Source organism: Salminus brasiliensis, chromosome 10, assembly GCF_030463535.1.
Source record: "Salminus brasiliensis chromosome 10, fSalBra1.hap2, whole genome shotgun sequence".
Taxonomy (NCBI): domain Eukaryota; kingdom Metazoa; phylum Chordata; class Actinopteri; order Characiformes; family Bryconidae; genus Salminus; species Salminus brasiliensis.
This window is the reverse complement of record NC_132887.1, coordinates 39,571,808-39,585,548: the sequence shown is the minus strand read 5'-3', so window position 1 is coordinate 39,585,548 and position 13,741 is coordinate 39,571,808. Positions and strand designations below refer to the sequence as shown.

Sequence of the window (13,741 nt, the reverse complement as noted above, 5' to 3'; positions counted from 1 at the left end):
CCAATATTCTGTTAAAATACATCAACGAACATAATTCAAGCAGCACTAGCCATGACACTACCTCCACCATGCTTGACAGATGAGTATTTTGGCTTTTCCATCATTTTGGTAGAGCTTAATCAGGGTTTCAACAGTCAACTTTTCAGTTCAGTTTTAGAAATTTAAATCTGGCCTTCTGATTATTTTTTTTCTTCTGCCATTTGGTTCTGCCAATTAACCCACCCGTTCGTAGATCCCCCTACCACCAGCAATGCTCCTGACCTTGGGAATTACCACCAATTTCCACCTGTAGCTCTGAGAAAAAAGGCAAGGAGCTCCCCCATCTCCACCGCAGCCACTTGTGCTACTTCAGACTCCGGCTCAAGATATGAACTTGCGACTCCCGGACCACAGTGTCCGTGGTTGTTGGTAGACCAGCAGTTTCTTTCTTTTTCAGGACAGAATCTCTTGATTTCCCTCCATAATCAATTGTCTGGTCTCCACAGGTGAAAAGCAGGTCTTAGCACGATCGCCAAGTTTCCTCTGGACCCACAGTCCAAAAACATGGAGATCAAGTGAACTGATTATTCTAAAAATGACCCTGGTGTGTGTGAACGAGTGTGTGTGTGTATCTGTATGGATTGGCTCAGTCCTCATTACTGTTCTACAGGGGGTTATCTGCAATGTCCAGGACCAATGTGTGGATGAGAACGGTTGAGAGACCTGCCAGTCTTCAAGCGAACCGTCTCCTCGTACTCCTTCAGAATCTTCTTCAGCCGTCTCTTCTCCACCCTGGTTTCTTTCAGCTGCCTCAGGAGCTCTGCTCTACAATCATACAAACACAACTCATGTAAAGTCTTGATATGTGCGTCGTTTAATTAAGTGTGTACGTGTGTGCGCGCGCGCGTGTGCGTACCTGTTGAACGAGTGTGTATTGTTTGTCGGCGCTGTTGTCAGTTTGACCTCCCCCAGCTGCGAGATGAAGGCAGGATTACTGGCCTCTTGTGTTGGCACAGAAACCGTGCTACACAGTGTCTGCTCGATCAACTTATCTGAGCCCTTATCCTCACTCTGCAACAAAATACACACCAATATAGTCTGTAACGCTGAATACAATCAAATCCTCACAGCAATTCTCCACCAAAATCTAGTAGAAAGCCTTCTTCCCTGCACAGTAGAGACAGTTACTCCAACAAAAGCAGGTTCAACTCTTTTTAATACACTTGATTTCAAAAGAAGCAGTGAATGAGCAATTGAATGTCCCAATACTTTTGTCCACAGCTGAACATAACAGAACAAATTAAATTCATTTATAATATTTCTATATACCAATGAACCAAAACATTAAGCATTATAGCCCCATTGATGAGCCTCATGTGCCAGCTGATGGTCTGTCCCTCCTTAGACCACCGCTGGTGTGTATTCACCACTGCTGACGCAGCCCCACGCAGATGCTCTGACCCTGTTGTCTGACCGTAACTGTTCTGTTACTGACGAGTCCACTTCATCTATAGGTGGTCAGAATGTTTTGGCTGTGTGTCTGTGTGTGTGTGTAAGAGACTGAGAACGAGAGGCTTACAGTGGTATTGGTCTGTGTGTTTGTGGTGTAGAATGCCTGCTTTACCAGACGATAGCGATCATACAGATCTCTCATCACACTCCTCTCCTCTTTGGACCTCTACAGAGAAAACACACACACACACACACACACACTCAGAGAGGACCCATCACACAACTGTATCATCTGAACTGTAGGCAGAGTTGTTTCGGACATGTGCTGAGCTGTAGTCGGACTACAGTCAGCTGTAATGTTGGAAATGTGTGGTGCTGGATTTGTCTAACGAGTCCCACCGGTCTGCCATGAAGACTCTCGTAGTACAGCAGACTCTTCTGCAGAGTCATCTTCTCCAGAGCCAGCTGAGCCAGAGACATGTCCTACACACACACAAACACATCACAAAATAGGAAATGGGATGAGAAGGCATATGTGTGTATATGAGTCACTGGTCAACCTTCCTGAAAGGTCCACTATTATAGGTGTGTGCAGTTACAGACTGCTGGGGTCTTTACACACAACAGTGTCACTGCTAGGTTGCGAGTGGGCGCACCACTCAAACCTATACGGCTCTGGTCATGGTCAGAAACCGATTACTGATACAGGACTGGAGGACGGCCAAGATCAACTGCATCAACAGATGGGCTACACTACAAGGCCCAACTGTACACTAGCAACATAGAGCTAAAAGGGTGGGGTTTCTGATAAAGCGGCCACTGTGTGTAATATCTGTAATACCTGTAAACGCTCTGGCAGGTTTAGTTCCAGGCGTTTTTCTTTCAGGTGTTGGGTTAGTGTTTTCACCGTGTCCTCTAGTGCAGGTTTGGCCAGAGGCACACTGACCCCCTGCTGGACAGTAGATGAAATGCGTGTCTTTTTCGATTCACTCACACACTGTCTTGATTGTAAGTCTATGGGAAGAGAGAAAGGAGTCAATTTTAATACAATGTAAACTGCAGAAATAGCATCCAGTTATTAAAAGATCAGTAACTATCATCAATTATTCAGTAAAGGCTATTCTGTAGTTCTGTAGTTACAAATTATGGCTATTTGTATTTAAGGGCTTAATTATGATCTATAAACACCTGTAAACATGGCTAATACACTGTTCTCAGCTGTACCTCTAAGCTGCCTTCGGGCTTTGTCAAAGTCGGTCATAAGACTCGCCGCTTTAGGATCAGCCGTCTGATCACTGTTCCCAGCCTGCAGTAAAAAAGTGAATACTTACACATTAGTACTTATTATACACAAAACTTTAAGAATTATACACTTATTATTATAAATATTGCTGAAATACTTCAGTGCAGAATAGTCCTGCGGCTGTCAACAGCATGGAACAGCTTGTAGGCTCTTACTGCAGTTACCTTTTCATGCACACATCCACTAGAGGGCGACAGTGTAGTGGAACAGGGATACATAGAACAGGGTCCTTATTGTACTCTATTAAAAAGTAAGCACCCCGACACTATACTGCAGTGACTGGGTGTGGTTAGATCTGGTATATAATAATAATAATAATAATAATAATAATAATAATAAGTAATAATGTGTAATATAAATAAAACAAAAACAAAATCAAATATATGTTTAATACAAATTAAAAGGAAAATAATAAAGCCTATATGTCCAAATCTTGACCTGTCTACTAATGAATGCATTCAACTGATTTAGGTTGCACCCATTGCTAACACAGATGTGAAAATGCACACACAGCTTGTCTAGTTCTCTAGAACTCTCTGGGGCAGATAAAACGTAAACCTAGGCATGGGCGAGAGGGGTATAAAGCCTCCAAGCATTGAATGAGCAGGTGTCCAAATACTTTGGTCCATATAGTGTGTGTGGATATATATATATATATATATATATATATATATATATATATATATATAGAAAATATGATAACCATAGTACACTAACGAACTTAGAAATAGGTTAAAAGGTCAAGATGCACTCACTGGACACACACACACACACACACACACACACACACACACCCCTACCTTGTAGTCCTGGGTATACTGGAAAGAGCCCTCAAAGTCAATCGCTTGTCGGAGGTTGTGAATATGGCGCTGCAGCAGAGAAATGGACAGCTCAGTGGAATCGTCTGCACTGTTCCCACTGCTAATGCAGTCAGACCTGCACACACACACACACACACACACACACACACACACACACACACAAACACACAAACACACACAAACACACACCCCATATCAGTTATGTTCCAAGTGTTAGAACCCACAAACAGATCCAGCACTAAGGGGTCACCTTACAAAAGCACTGCCTGTATGAACTGAACCTGATTAAAGAACAGTAAGAACACAACACAGCTATGATGATAAGGATTAAGAGTCTGTGTAGGCTCAGGTCTCAAGCTCAGGGTTAAAGGAAACGGACATGCTGGTTCACTGTCCCTAGATGCAGCAGAGTCAATTAGCCAAGACATGTTTGTTATCTGACGTGAGCTTCTTTAGTTTACGATGGGAGATGCTAGGCTAATGTTGCTAACACACACTGGACTCGTTTCTTCCAAAATAAGGTGCCGCTACAAAGCAGGAAAAAAAAAAAAGCTCCTACATGACGCGCAATTGGCTGGAGGAGAAGAGAGAGACTTCCTCGCTGCTTAGGTGCCAATTCTGGTTCGGGATTGGACAGTGAGGAGAGGGGAGAGAGCTCACGGACTTCCAAACACAAGCTGGAGAGAGAAAAAGAGCAGAAGAAAGATCAATTAGACAAAAAATCTAAGATTCTTATGGAAATTATGATTTTTTTTCCCCCCAAAATTTTCTTCTGAATGTTTTTTTTTTTTTTTTTTTTTTTTAAGATTCTTCGCCCATTTTCTTCCTAATTTGGACCATCAACTACCCAATCCGTATGTACACACCAGCCCAGTAACGCCCGGCACCACAGCAAAACGAACTCACCCTTGAGAGAGAGCAAGGCCAATCGTGCTCACTCTGGGCCTCGGCTGCCGATGGCTAACAGCCTGACTGGGATTCGAACCAGCGACCCTCTGATCATAGTGACCGTGCCTTAGACCCACCGGACCCCTCGGGTCAATTTTTTTTAATTTTCACACACTAACTAGGGCCTTAAAAATAAAGGTGCTTCACCTTTGGTTGCATAAAGAACCATGTTTGTAACATATTATGCATATTAAATTGCATATTAAATTATTAATATAAGAACCTTTATATCAAGAGAAAGTTCCTCACACTCGGTATTATGGACTTGGTTCTCTATGGCATCACTTGAAGCATTTGAAGAACCTTTATATTAAATAGGGCATCATCACATGGGTGTGTACATCTTTTTTTGCTGAGCAGCCAATGGAAGAACAGCTGATGCTGATGAGGATGATGAAGATGCTTTACCCCTGCTGTCGAGAGTGTGCTGGTCACAGCTGGATAGAGGGCTGGCTTGCTGTTCCTGTGTGTGTGTGTCTGCAGTAGGACTGTGGCTGCTCTGCCTGTGTGAGCTACTGGTTTCAGGGAGGGCGTCACTGGATCCGGAGTGTTTGTGGCTGGTGGTCTTGTTGGGTGTATCCCTGTTTGGAGTGCAGGTGTGGCTTCGGACACATCTCTTTCTGGCCTTGGAGCGTGTGTGTCCAGTACTGTTGCGGGTCTGGGAGTGGGCGTCGGCATTCTGGCCGTCTGTGTTGCTGGTGTGCGAGTGTATGTTGTTGTTGTTGTGGTTTGGGGATGGGGGCTCTGCCTTAGCCTGTCTCACCCGTCCTCCTCTCCTCCTCTCCTCCACCTCTCTCGTCTCGTCTGAAGCGGAGGTGAATGTGTGAATGCTGTGGGGCAGAGATATGGTAACACAAGACTCAAATGTTACCATGGTAACAACTAAATATCATCTGAAATTAGTAACACTCAAAATTAGCGGTGTCCCGATCTGATGCAGTGACTCAGGATAGAGGGCGATCCAGGTTTTTGTTTTTTTTTAATAGAGGGGGGGGGGATCAAATCCTGGTCATGCTGCTGGCCATTAGCAGCCGAGGCCCAGAGAGAGCACGATTGGCCTTGCTCTCTTCAGGGTGAGTAGATGGTGGAATGGAGAGTTAGCACTAGAAGCCAACTTTAGCTTTAGTTTAGGGTTAAATGGATTCATATAAAAATAGATATTTTTATAAAAACAGGTTCATATGGAGCCTTCACTTCCTCAAAACATGCATAGCCGGGCAACCAAGGCGTCTACAGGCTGTTGTGTCGAAGCCGGGCATGCGGTGCTTGCCTCCAGGTGCCTTGGTTGCATGGCAATGCATGTTTTGAGGAAGTGAAGGCTCCATATTAACCGGTTTATAATAATTGATATTTCTATTAATCAGCGTATTAGGCAGCACCTCAGCAAAGTGATGTTGGGAGGGAGCGTCATCGACCCACCCTGGAGATAGCAGGGCCAATTGTGCTCTCTCTGGGCCACACCTGCTGATGGCCTGACCGGGATTCGATGAACTCTGATCATAGTGACATCGCCTTATTCCGCTGGACCACTCAGAGCCCTGATGACTGCCATTGAAGACGTTCAGCCTGCACAGTGGTTACGATAGTTCATACTAATCAAGACAAGATAGTCTTATTATTATTACCATTAATTTTTTTTGGGGGGGGCTAAAAATTAAATGCTATATCTCTGATTTGGGCTAATAATCATGTAAAGCTTACTGGGAACACTCCAACTTCCCCCACCCCACTTCCCAAATGTCAAAGCCTCATTAAACCTACAGTATATTTATTATTCAATAATTCAGCTGTAATTAAAATCTGACGAGGAAATATGAGGGGAGTATAGGGGTGAATAAAATACACACCTGTTGCTCAGTGTTTGTGTCTCTGCTGCAGTTAGTAGGTCGGCCCTCGTGTCCGTGTCCTTGCTGTGATCAGTAGTTTGGCTCTCACCAGTGCCACTATCACACACAGTCCCCAGATTACAAGACTGCGTCTATTAAGAAAAAGCCAAATTAGATTACAATCAATTCTCATACTGTATTTAAACACACACACACACACACACACACACGCAGTGTTCTTTCTCACCTCTGACATATCAGTGAGGGGAGGGGGTGGCAGTGCGAGGTCTCCGCTGTGTGTATTTGGGATCAAGTGTGTGTGTTTCTCCAACAGATGCAAGGTGAGAGTATTGCACGCCGTCTGCTCCTCCAGCATCTTGGGGCCCTCAGGGACTCTGCGCATTTACACACACACACACACACACACACACACACACACACACACACACACACACACACACACACACACACAACATGAAGCAATTCTAACATTATTAGTTATTATATTTTACACCGCTAGATGGTTCAGATTTTAGCTCCAATCACAAAGTTTATGAAGAAGCCTATCAGCTCAACAGTGCCCCCTACTGGGGCACATATAAACAGCATGTTCAGCATGTAACCCTCAGGAATCATCAGACGTTCATAACTGGAGATTTATTTATAATTCTGCAGTGTATTTTAAATATGACCAAAATACCAGATATCGCGCAGAAGACCCGTGTAGGCTATATGAATAATGACAGGCGTGGGTTAGATAGAGGGGTATAAAGCCCCCCGGCATTGATGGTGCTGCTGGCTACGGGCAATATTTTTGTTAATATTTTATTTTTGAGTTGGGAGATGAGGTAAGGGTGAGGTGAGGTAGTGATCATCCAACATCCTGACCTCACGAATAATCACAGTCTTGTCACTGAATGCAATCAAATCCTCACAGCAATGCTCCAAAATCCCCCAGAATCTAGTAGAAAGCCTTATTCCCTGGCAGTAGAGACAGTTACGCCAACAAAAACAGGATCAACTCTTTTAAACACCCTTGATTTTGGATGAAACAATAAGAATGAGCAGGCGTCCCAATACTTTTTTTTCTTCATTTTAATCTGATTTGAGTTTTTTTACTTTTGTTTGGCACGCTTGGCCTGTTACTTATGCAATTTTCATGTAATTTCTTTGGTTTTAAAACAAGAGGAACAACAGTTCAGACTTGCACCTGCTGATACAGGATCCTAATCCGGTGTGAATGTAGTTCATTACGTAAATACGCAGTTCATTATGTAATTACTGTAATCCTAGCTTCTACGGGTTAATACAATTCCAGACCTGTGGAGAACTTGGAATCCAATTTGCACTGTCAAATCTACTACAGTCTGAGTAAATCCAATCAAAACAAGCACGCACACGAGGATGAGGGCCTAGAAACAGCGCGCGAGAGAGAGAGAGCGCGAGAGAGAGAGAAAGAGAGGCAACCAGACAGAGCTCCTCATGTCATCCTGACATCACGGCTATGGCTGCAGATTTCCATTAGGGCGACTTGGGGCACTGCTACATTAGTGCATGTGTTTATGTAGGTATGCAAGTGTTTTTAATGAGGGGCCAGCTGGTGAGTGGGCTTGCAGCAGGTGCTGTTGTTGTTGTTGTTGTTATTTGTGTGTATATAATATATGTGTGTGTGTGTGTGTGTGTGCTTCTGGCACGGCCTGAAGAGGCGGAGCACTGCGGCAGGGGATCATGGGAAAACAAAATGCCAAACATGGTGGAGTTATATTAATAGTGTTCTTTATTAGGAAATGATGGAATCTAATAAGCCCAGAGTCTCTCACTGATGTAAGAAGAAGCCCTAGTCTGTGTCTGTCTGTCTGTCTGTCTGTCTGTCTGTACCCCCCCCCTCTCCTTTTCCACACTGTCCCGGTGTTATGTAATGACGAGCCTGGAAGATCTCCCTCTCGCTCGCTCTCGCTCTGTCTTATTTACTATCTCACTTACCCAACCTCGCTCTCACATTTCCTGCAGTGTTTGAGTTTGCCCTGATCAGCTGCACTGAGTGAGCGCTGGCCACACACACACACACAGCAATCCATCAAACCGGAGCATCGTGTCCAGTGTATAAATAAAGATTTTTCCGTCTGGAAGGGCAGAGAGGGGAATTAAACAGGGTCATGTCTGTTTACACACAGCTTCTGTAAACAGAAGCTTCAATACGCTCGCACAAACACACACCCCCGAGCAGCCTCCCGCTTTCCAGCACGCTCCTTCTGCTGAGGTTGCCACTGGTAATTAAACTACCTCTCCTTTAAAGGAACTGTCAAGGAACTGTGGGCAAATGTGAACATGTTTGGGGTCTCCAACACTTACTAGCCATAACATTAGCACTACTGAGAGGTGAAGTGAAGAACACTGATGGTCTGGTTCCAAAGGCACCTATCCAGGGGTGGATATATCAGGCAGCCTGTGAAAGTTCTTGAAGTTCTTGAAGGTGATGGAGGTGTTGAAGCAGGAAAAATGGGCCACTTTGATAAGAAGATCTAGGATGGTTAGACGATGACTGGGTCAGAACATCTCTCAGGCAGGTCTTGTGGGGTGTTCCTGGTATGCAGTGGTCAGTACCTACCAAAAGTGCTCCAAAGAAATTAAATCAGGGGTCATGGGCACCCAAGGCTCCTTGGCGTTCATGGAGGCCCCACCTCACAACTTACAGGGCTTAAAGGATCTGCTGCTAAAATCTTGGTGCCGGATACCATAGCAGGGCACCTTCAGGGGTCAGGGCTGTTCTGGAGGTACGAGGGGGACCTACAGTGTTCCGATTAGCTGCCCTGTACTGTACACTACATGTCAAAAAAAGTTTGTGGACTCCGCTTGCACCCATTGCTGACACAGCTGACACACTCGCACGCTTACAGCTTGTCTAGTCTGTGTAGAGACGTACAGAATACTGCCAATAGATTAGGACTCTCAGGAGCAGATCAATATAAACAAACATGATGCCAGGCGTGGGCTAGTAGAGGGGTATAAAGCCCACAGCATTGAGCTGTGGAGCAGTGGAAGAACTGTGTTCTCTAGAATGATGGATGATGGTGCTCCATCCAGTAGGTGGGGATGGTGACCATCCAACATCCTGACCTGACCTCCAAATTTTAGTGGAAAGCCTTCTTCCCTGGACAGTAGAGACAGATACTCCAAAAAAAGCAGGATACACATTTTTTTTTATATATATCCTTGATTTTGAAAGAAACAATGAGAATGAGCAGGTGTCCCAATACTTTTGTCCATTGCATAGCTAAAACAGTAAATGTGTCAGTCTCAAAGAGTGACTTTAGTCTGTGGTTTTGGTCCATTTTTATAGACACCAGTATGTCCTACAGTGTCGCCTATAAAGCAGAGGATACGCACACAAGCCTTGCAGCCAGTGGGTGGGTAGCGCGAGGCTCCAGGCTCTAATCTCCCTCAGCTCTCAGCGCTGTCTTTTTGGCTCCGAGCGCCGCTCTTAGCCCTGCTCACCTCCCCCTGGGGTGTGCTTATGAAGGACAATGTGTTCCCACTGCTCTCTGCCTGCTTTAAAACAGCTTCACTGAACACTCCCAGCTGCCAGTAAAAACTCCAGAGAGAACATTAGGAGGAACCTAAAACGCTGAGCTGGACCCTGCGGCACATGCTGCGAGTGGTCACAAGATACTCACACACTCACACACACACACTCTCACTCACACACACCCACTCCTTTAAACTCACCGGAAAATGCACGGCCCAAACACCGTGGCCAAGTTCTCGGAGGTCATGTGATTCCACTGGCTGTGGGCGGCCACTCGGGACAGGAAGTGCAGGAGGTACGACAGGATGTTGTAATTATCATCAGGGAGTCGATTCAGGGTTTCCTTCAGTGCCTCAAACAGCTCCGTCCGGCCTTTACAGTCTGCACATGCAAACACACACACACACACACACACACACACACACACACACACACACACACACACACACACACACACACACACACACGTGAAACTTTCCTCCACCCTTACATATGCACATTTAAAGGGCCCATACCCCACATTTTCATTAGATGGTTCCTTGAGGGTTTTATGTTTATGCTGTTTTCATTACTGTGCCTTTAAAGCAGCATTGTGCAGCATTTTAACCATCAGCTTCAGAATCATGCTGACGCTCCACTGACTGTAACAGGGAGAACGGCATCTCCGGAGTGCTCTGGAGGTTTGGTGGTGGAGCTGCAGGAGGAGAACCTCTCTCCAGAACTGCTGTGTAACACCGCAGAACCCATAGAGTCATATTAGTGTAAAATCCTGTATCCTGTAGTATTACTCTACCACCTCAGCCCACATGCTGCTCCACCCCTTTAGATCAAGCTTCTGAAGCTCTCAGCCTGTCCAAAAATGCACGTGTACAGCTGGCATATTTCCTTCAAACTCTTTAACTCTTTATTTGACTTCAGTGGTTATTTAAGACATCCCCTTCATTTGAATAACATTGAAAAAATGTCTTTGATGTTGTAGCAAAATAAACATGTACCGTTCACATACAGTATAATCCATACCGTCCATGTATTTTTCTAAATCAAGCAAAAAATGTCACAAAAGTAGTAGGAAATGTGGGCGTGTCCTCACAAGAATGTTACATTTCTATTAATTATATTTCATAAATGATGTTTTAGTTACATTACCTACATTATCTCTCTAATGAAAATCACATTTTTAGATGTTAAAGGTTTTTAAGCAATGTCCTAATCTTTCCACATGGCTGTGTGTCTGTATGTGTGTGGGTGTGTGTATGTGTGCGTGCATCAGTAAGATCTTGCTAAATGAGCATGCTGTGTGCATGCACCTGTTATCACCTACTACATGAATCTCCTGTGTGTGTGCACATGTGCCTGTGAGCACACAGTGTGTGTGTGTGTGTGTATCTGTGATTGTTGCTTGGACCGCATGCTGGATGAGTAAAGGCTGCATGTGTTTACTCTGTGTGTGTGTGTGTGTGTGTGTGTGTGTGTGTGTGTGTGTGTGTGTACCTATGAGTGCCTGCTGCATGCGCTTGCTGTGTGTGTTTGGTATCAGTCCACAGGGCAGCTCCCTCAAAAAGAGTTTTAGCAGAGCAGCCACTGTTGGAACATCTCCCCTGTCCAGATCTAAGCGTTCTCCACGGTCCAAAGACACTCGCAGTGTCCGGCAGCGTGGTGCTGACCCGCACACTCTGAACACGCCGCTCTGCTGGAGACCTGGAGACATGTAGACAAACACACACACACACACACGTGATGGGCAATTTAAATGACCACTGAGAGTCAACTGCTCCCTTAGTCAAGAAACAATTTAACTAGACTGTATTGACTATCACCTAGGTTACCACAGCAACAATTAAGCAACACCCTAGCAACCACCCTGCAACACCATAGCAAACATCTTCTAGCTGTAACGTAAATCCCAGCAGCCTTTCAACACTCACCATACGTTTCCAGGAACTCCACCATGTGTTTGAGCACCAGTGGTACCCCATGCTGCAGCTTCCCAGCCTCCCTCAGTTTCGACAGGGGGACGCCGAATACTGCCCCGGGGACTGGCTCTGGGGCCCTGGGCTCAGGCTCCACACGAGCACTGTGCTTCAGCACCCTCACAGACGACGGAGTTTGCTAAAATCAAGCAAAAACAAGCAAAAACAAGCAAGGATGAAACTGGCAGGTACTGATACACAGCTGTAGTCTGTTCATTAGCAACGTTAGCTGATAGTTTTGATGGTCCAGCTCCAGTTCTGCTGCTCACACTTCCTCCTCTGAAGTCTAGCGTTTACTCTCTAACAAACAGCTTCAGAATCAGATCAGATCAGATTATTAAATTGAGAGCTCAGATTGTTAGGGATCAGATTATTAAATTGAGAGGTCAGACTGTTAGGGATCAGATTATTAAATTGAGGGCTCAGATTGTTAGGGATCAGATTATTAAATTGAGAGCTCAGACTGTTAGGGATCAGATTATTAAATTGAGAGCTCAGACTGTTAGGGATCAGATTATTAAATTGAGAGCTCAGATTGTTAGGGATCAGATTATTAAATTGAGAGCTCAGATTGTTAGGGATCAGATTATTAAATTGAGGGCTCAGATTGTTGGGGATCAGATTATTAAATTGAGAGCTCAGACTGTTAGGGATCAGATTATTAAATTGAGAGCTCAGATTGTTAGGGATCAGATTATTCAATTGAGAGCTCAGACTGTTAGGGATCAGATTATTAAATTGAGAGCTCAGATTGTTGGGGATCAGATTATTAAATTGAGAGCTCAGATTGTTGGGGATCAGATTATTAAATTGAGAGCTCAGATTGTTGGGGATCAGATTATTAAATTGAGAGCTCAGATTGTTAGGGATCAGATTATTAAATTGAGGGCTCAGATTGTTAGGGATCAGATTATTAAATTGAGGGCTCAGATTGTTAGGGATCAGATTATTAAATTGAGGGCTCAGATTGTTAGGGATCAGATTATTAAATTGAGAGCTCAGACTGTTAGAGATCAGATTATTAAACTGAGAGCTCAGATTGTTGGGGATCAGATTATTAAATTGAGAGCTCAGACTGTTAGAGATCAGATTATTAAACTGAGAGCTCAGATTGTTAGAGATCAGATTATTAAACTGAGAGCTCAGATTGTTAGAGATCAGATTATTAAATTGAGGGCTCAGACTGTTAGAGATCAGATTATTAAATTGAGAGCTCAGACTGATTCTGTATTGATTGATTAAGTGAGGGCGGATTATTGATTTAATAGACTGAGAGAACAGCTGAACAGTTGAACCTCTGGCTGTTCTTGTTCTAGCCTGCTGCTTTAGGGGCTGAGGAGCTTCCAGCTACTCTCGATAAACCTTCACACGTCTGAAGCTCCTCCTGTGCACCTGCTCATCCTCCGGAGGAACCCGAGTTACTCACACAGAGAGATATCGAGGCTCCTGCTCCCATTTTAATCTCCTTCGAGGGCAGTGTCCATCCTCCTCCTCCTCAGCACAGCCATCACGCCTGCACCGCCGCAGCGTTAGCTTAGCCTGCTAACGTCGCCCGCTGTTTCCCACGCTCAGAAAACCTCCAGCACTCCTCTCAGAGACTCGCTCTTCCTTCACTCGACTCCATTCACAGGAGCCGCGGCTTGTCTCCCTCCGGGCTGCGGCTGTTTTCTGAGGAAGGCGCGGTTTAGCTTTAGTGCTATAGCTCTAAACGCCCCGTCCGCCGCCGCTGTTTACAAGCTGCGTGTCATGTGACTGGAATTACGTTTCCATGGTGACCGAGAGCCGGTTGTCTTGGTTACAGACGCGCTGCGTGGAGAGTAGTCCGGCATCGCTTGACGCCGTCCATGCATTTGGTTTAAAAAAAATTATTTATTTAATTAATCAAAAGGTCCATTGCTAATTATTTTTACGTTTTA

The 13,741-nt window shown here is 44.8% G+C and overlaps 1 protein-coding gene across 3 annotated transcripts in view; it reads right to left on the bottom strand.

Moving 5' to 3' along the window:
- The window catches only part of LOC140564524 (protein FAM13A-like), a 15,079-nt gene extending 1,529 nt beyond the window's left edge, over positions 1 to 13,550 (bottom strand). Inside the window, exons 1-16 of one of the 3 annotated variants that reach the window (XM_072690078.1) lie at positions 13,252 to 13,550; positions 11,781 to 11,964; positions 11,347 to 11,553; positions 10,056 to 10,236; positions 6,577 to 6,724; positions 6,351 to 6,481; positions 5,923 to 6,069; positions 4,912 to 5,333; positions 4,115 to 4,232; positions 3,535 to 3,670; positions 2,656 to 2,737; positions 2,273 to 2,445; positions 1,831 to 1,914; positions 1,559 to 1,657; positions 896 to 1,050; positions 703 to 804 (exon numbers count right to left, since the gene is read on the bottom strand). In XM_072690078.1, coding sequence (XP_072546179.1) covers positions 703 to 804; positions 896 to 1,050; positions 1,559 to 1,657; positions 1,831 to 1,914; positions 2,273 to 2,445; positions 2,656 to 2,737; positions 3,535 to 3,670; positions 4,115 to 4,232; positions 4,912 to 5,333; positions 5,923 to 6,069; positions 6,351 to 6,481; positions 6,577 to 6,724; positions 10,056 to 10,236; positions 11,347 to 11,553; positions 11,781 to 11,964; positions 13,252 to 13,281 — 2,399 coding nt within the window. In that variant the 5' untranslated portion in view covers positions 13,282 to 13,550. The remainder of the gene's footprint in view (positions 1 to 702; positions 805 to 895; positions 1,051 to 1,558; positions 1,658 to 1,830; positions 1,915 to 2,272; positions 2,446 to 2,655; positions 2,738 to 3,534; positions 3,671 to 4,114; positions 4,233 to 4,911; positions 5,334 to 5,922; positions 6,070 to 6,350; positions 6,482 to 6,576; positions 6,725 to 10,055; positions 10,237 to 11,346; positions 11,554 to 11,780; positions 11,965 to 13,251) is intronic. The other 2 variants (XM_072690079.1, XM_072690080.1) reach the window with 2 other exon arrangements.
- Between the last annotated feature and the right edge of the window lie 191 nt (positions 13,551 to 13,741).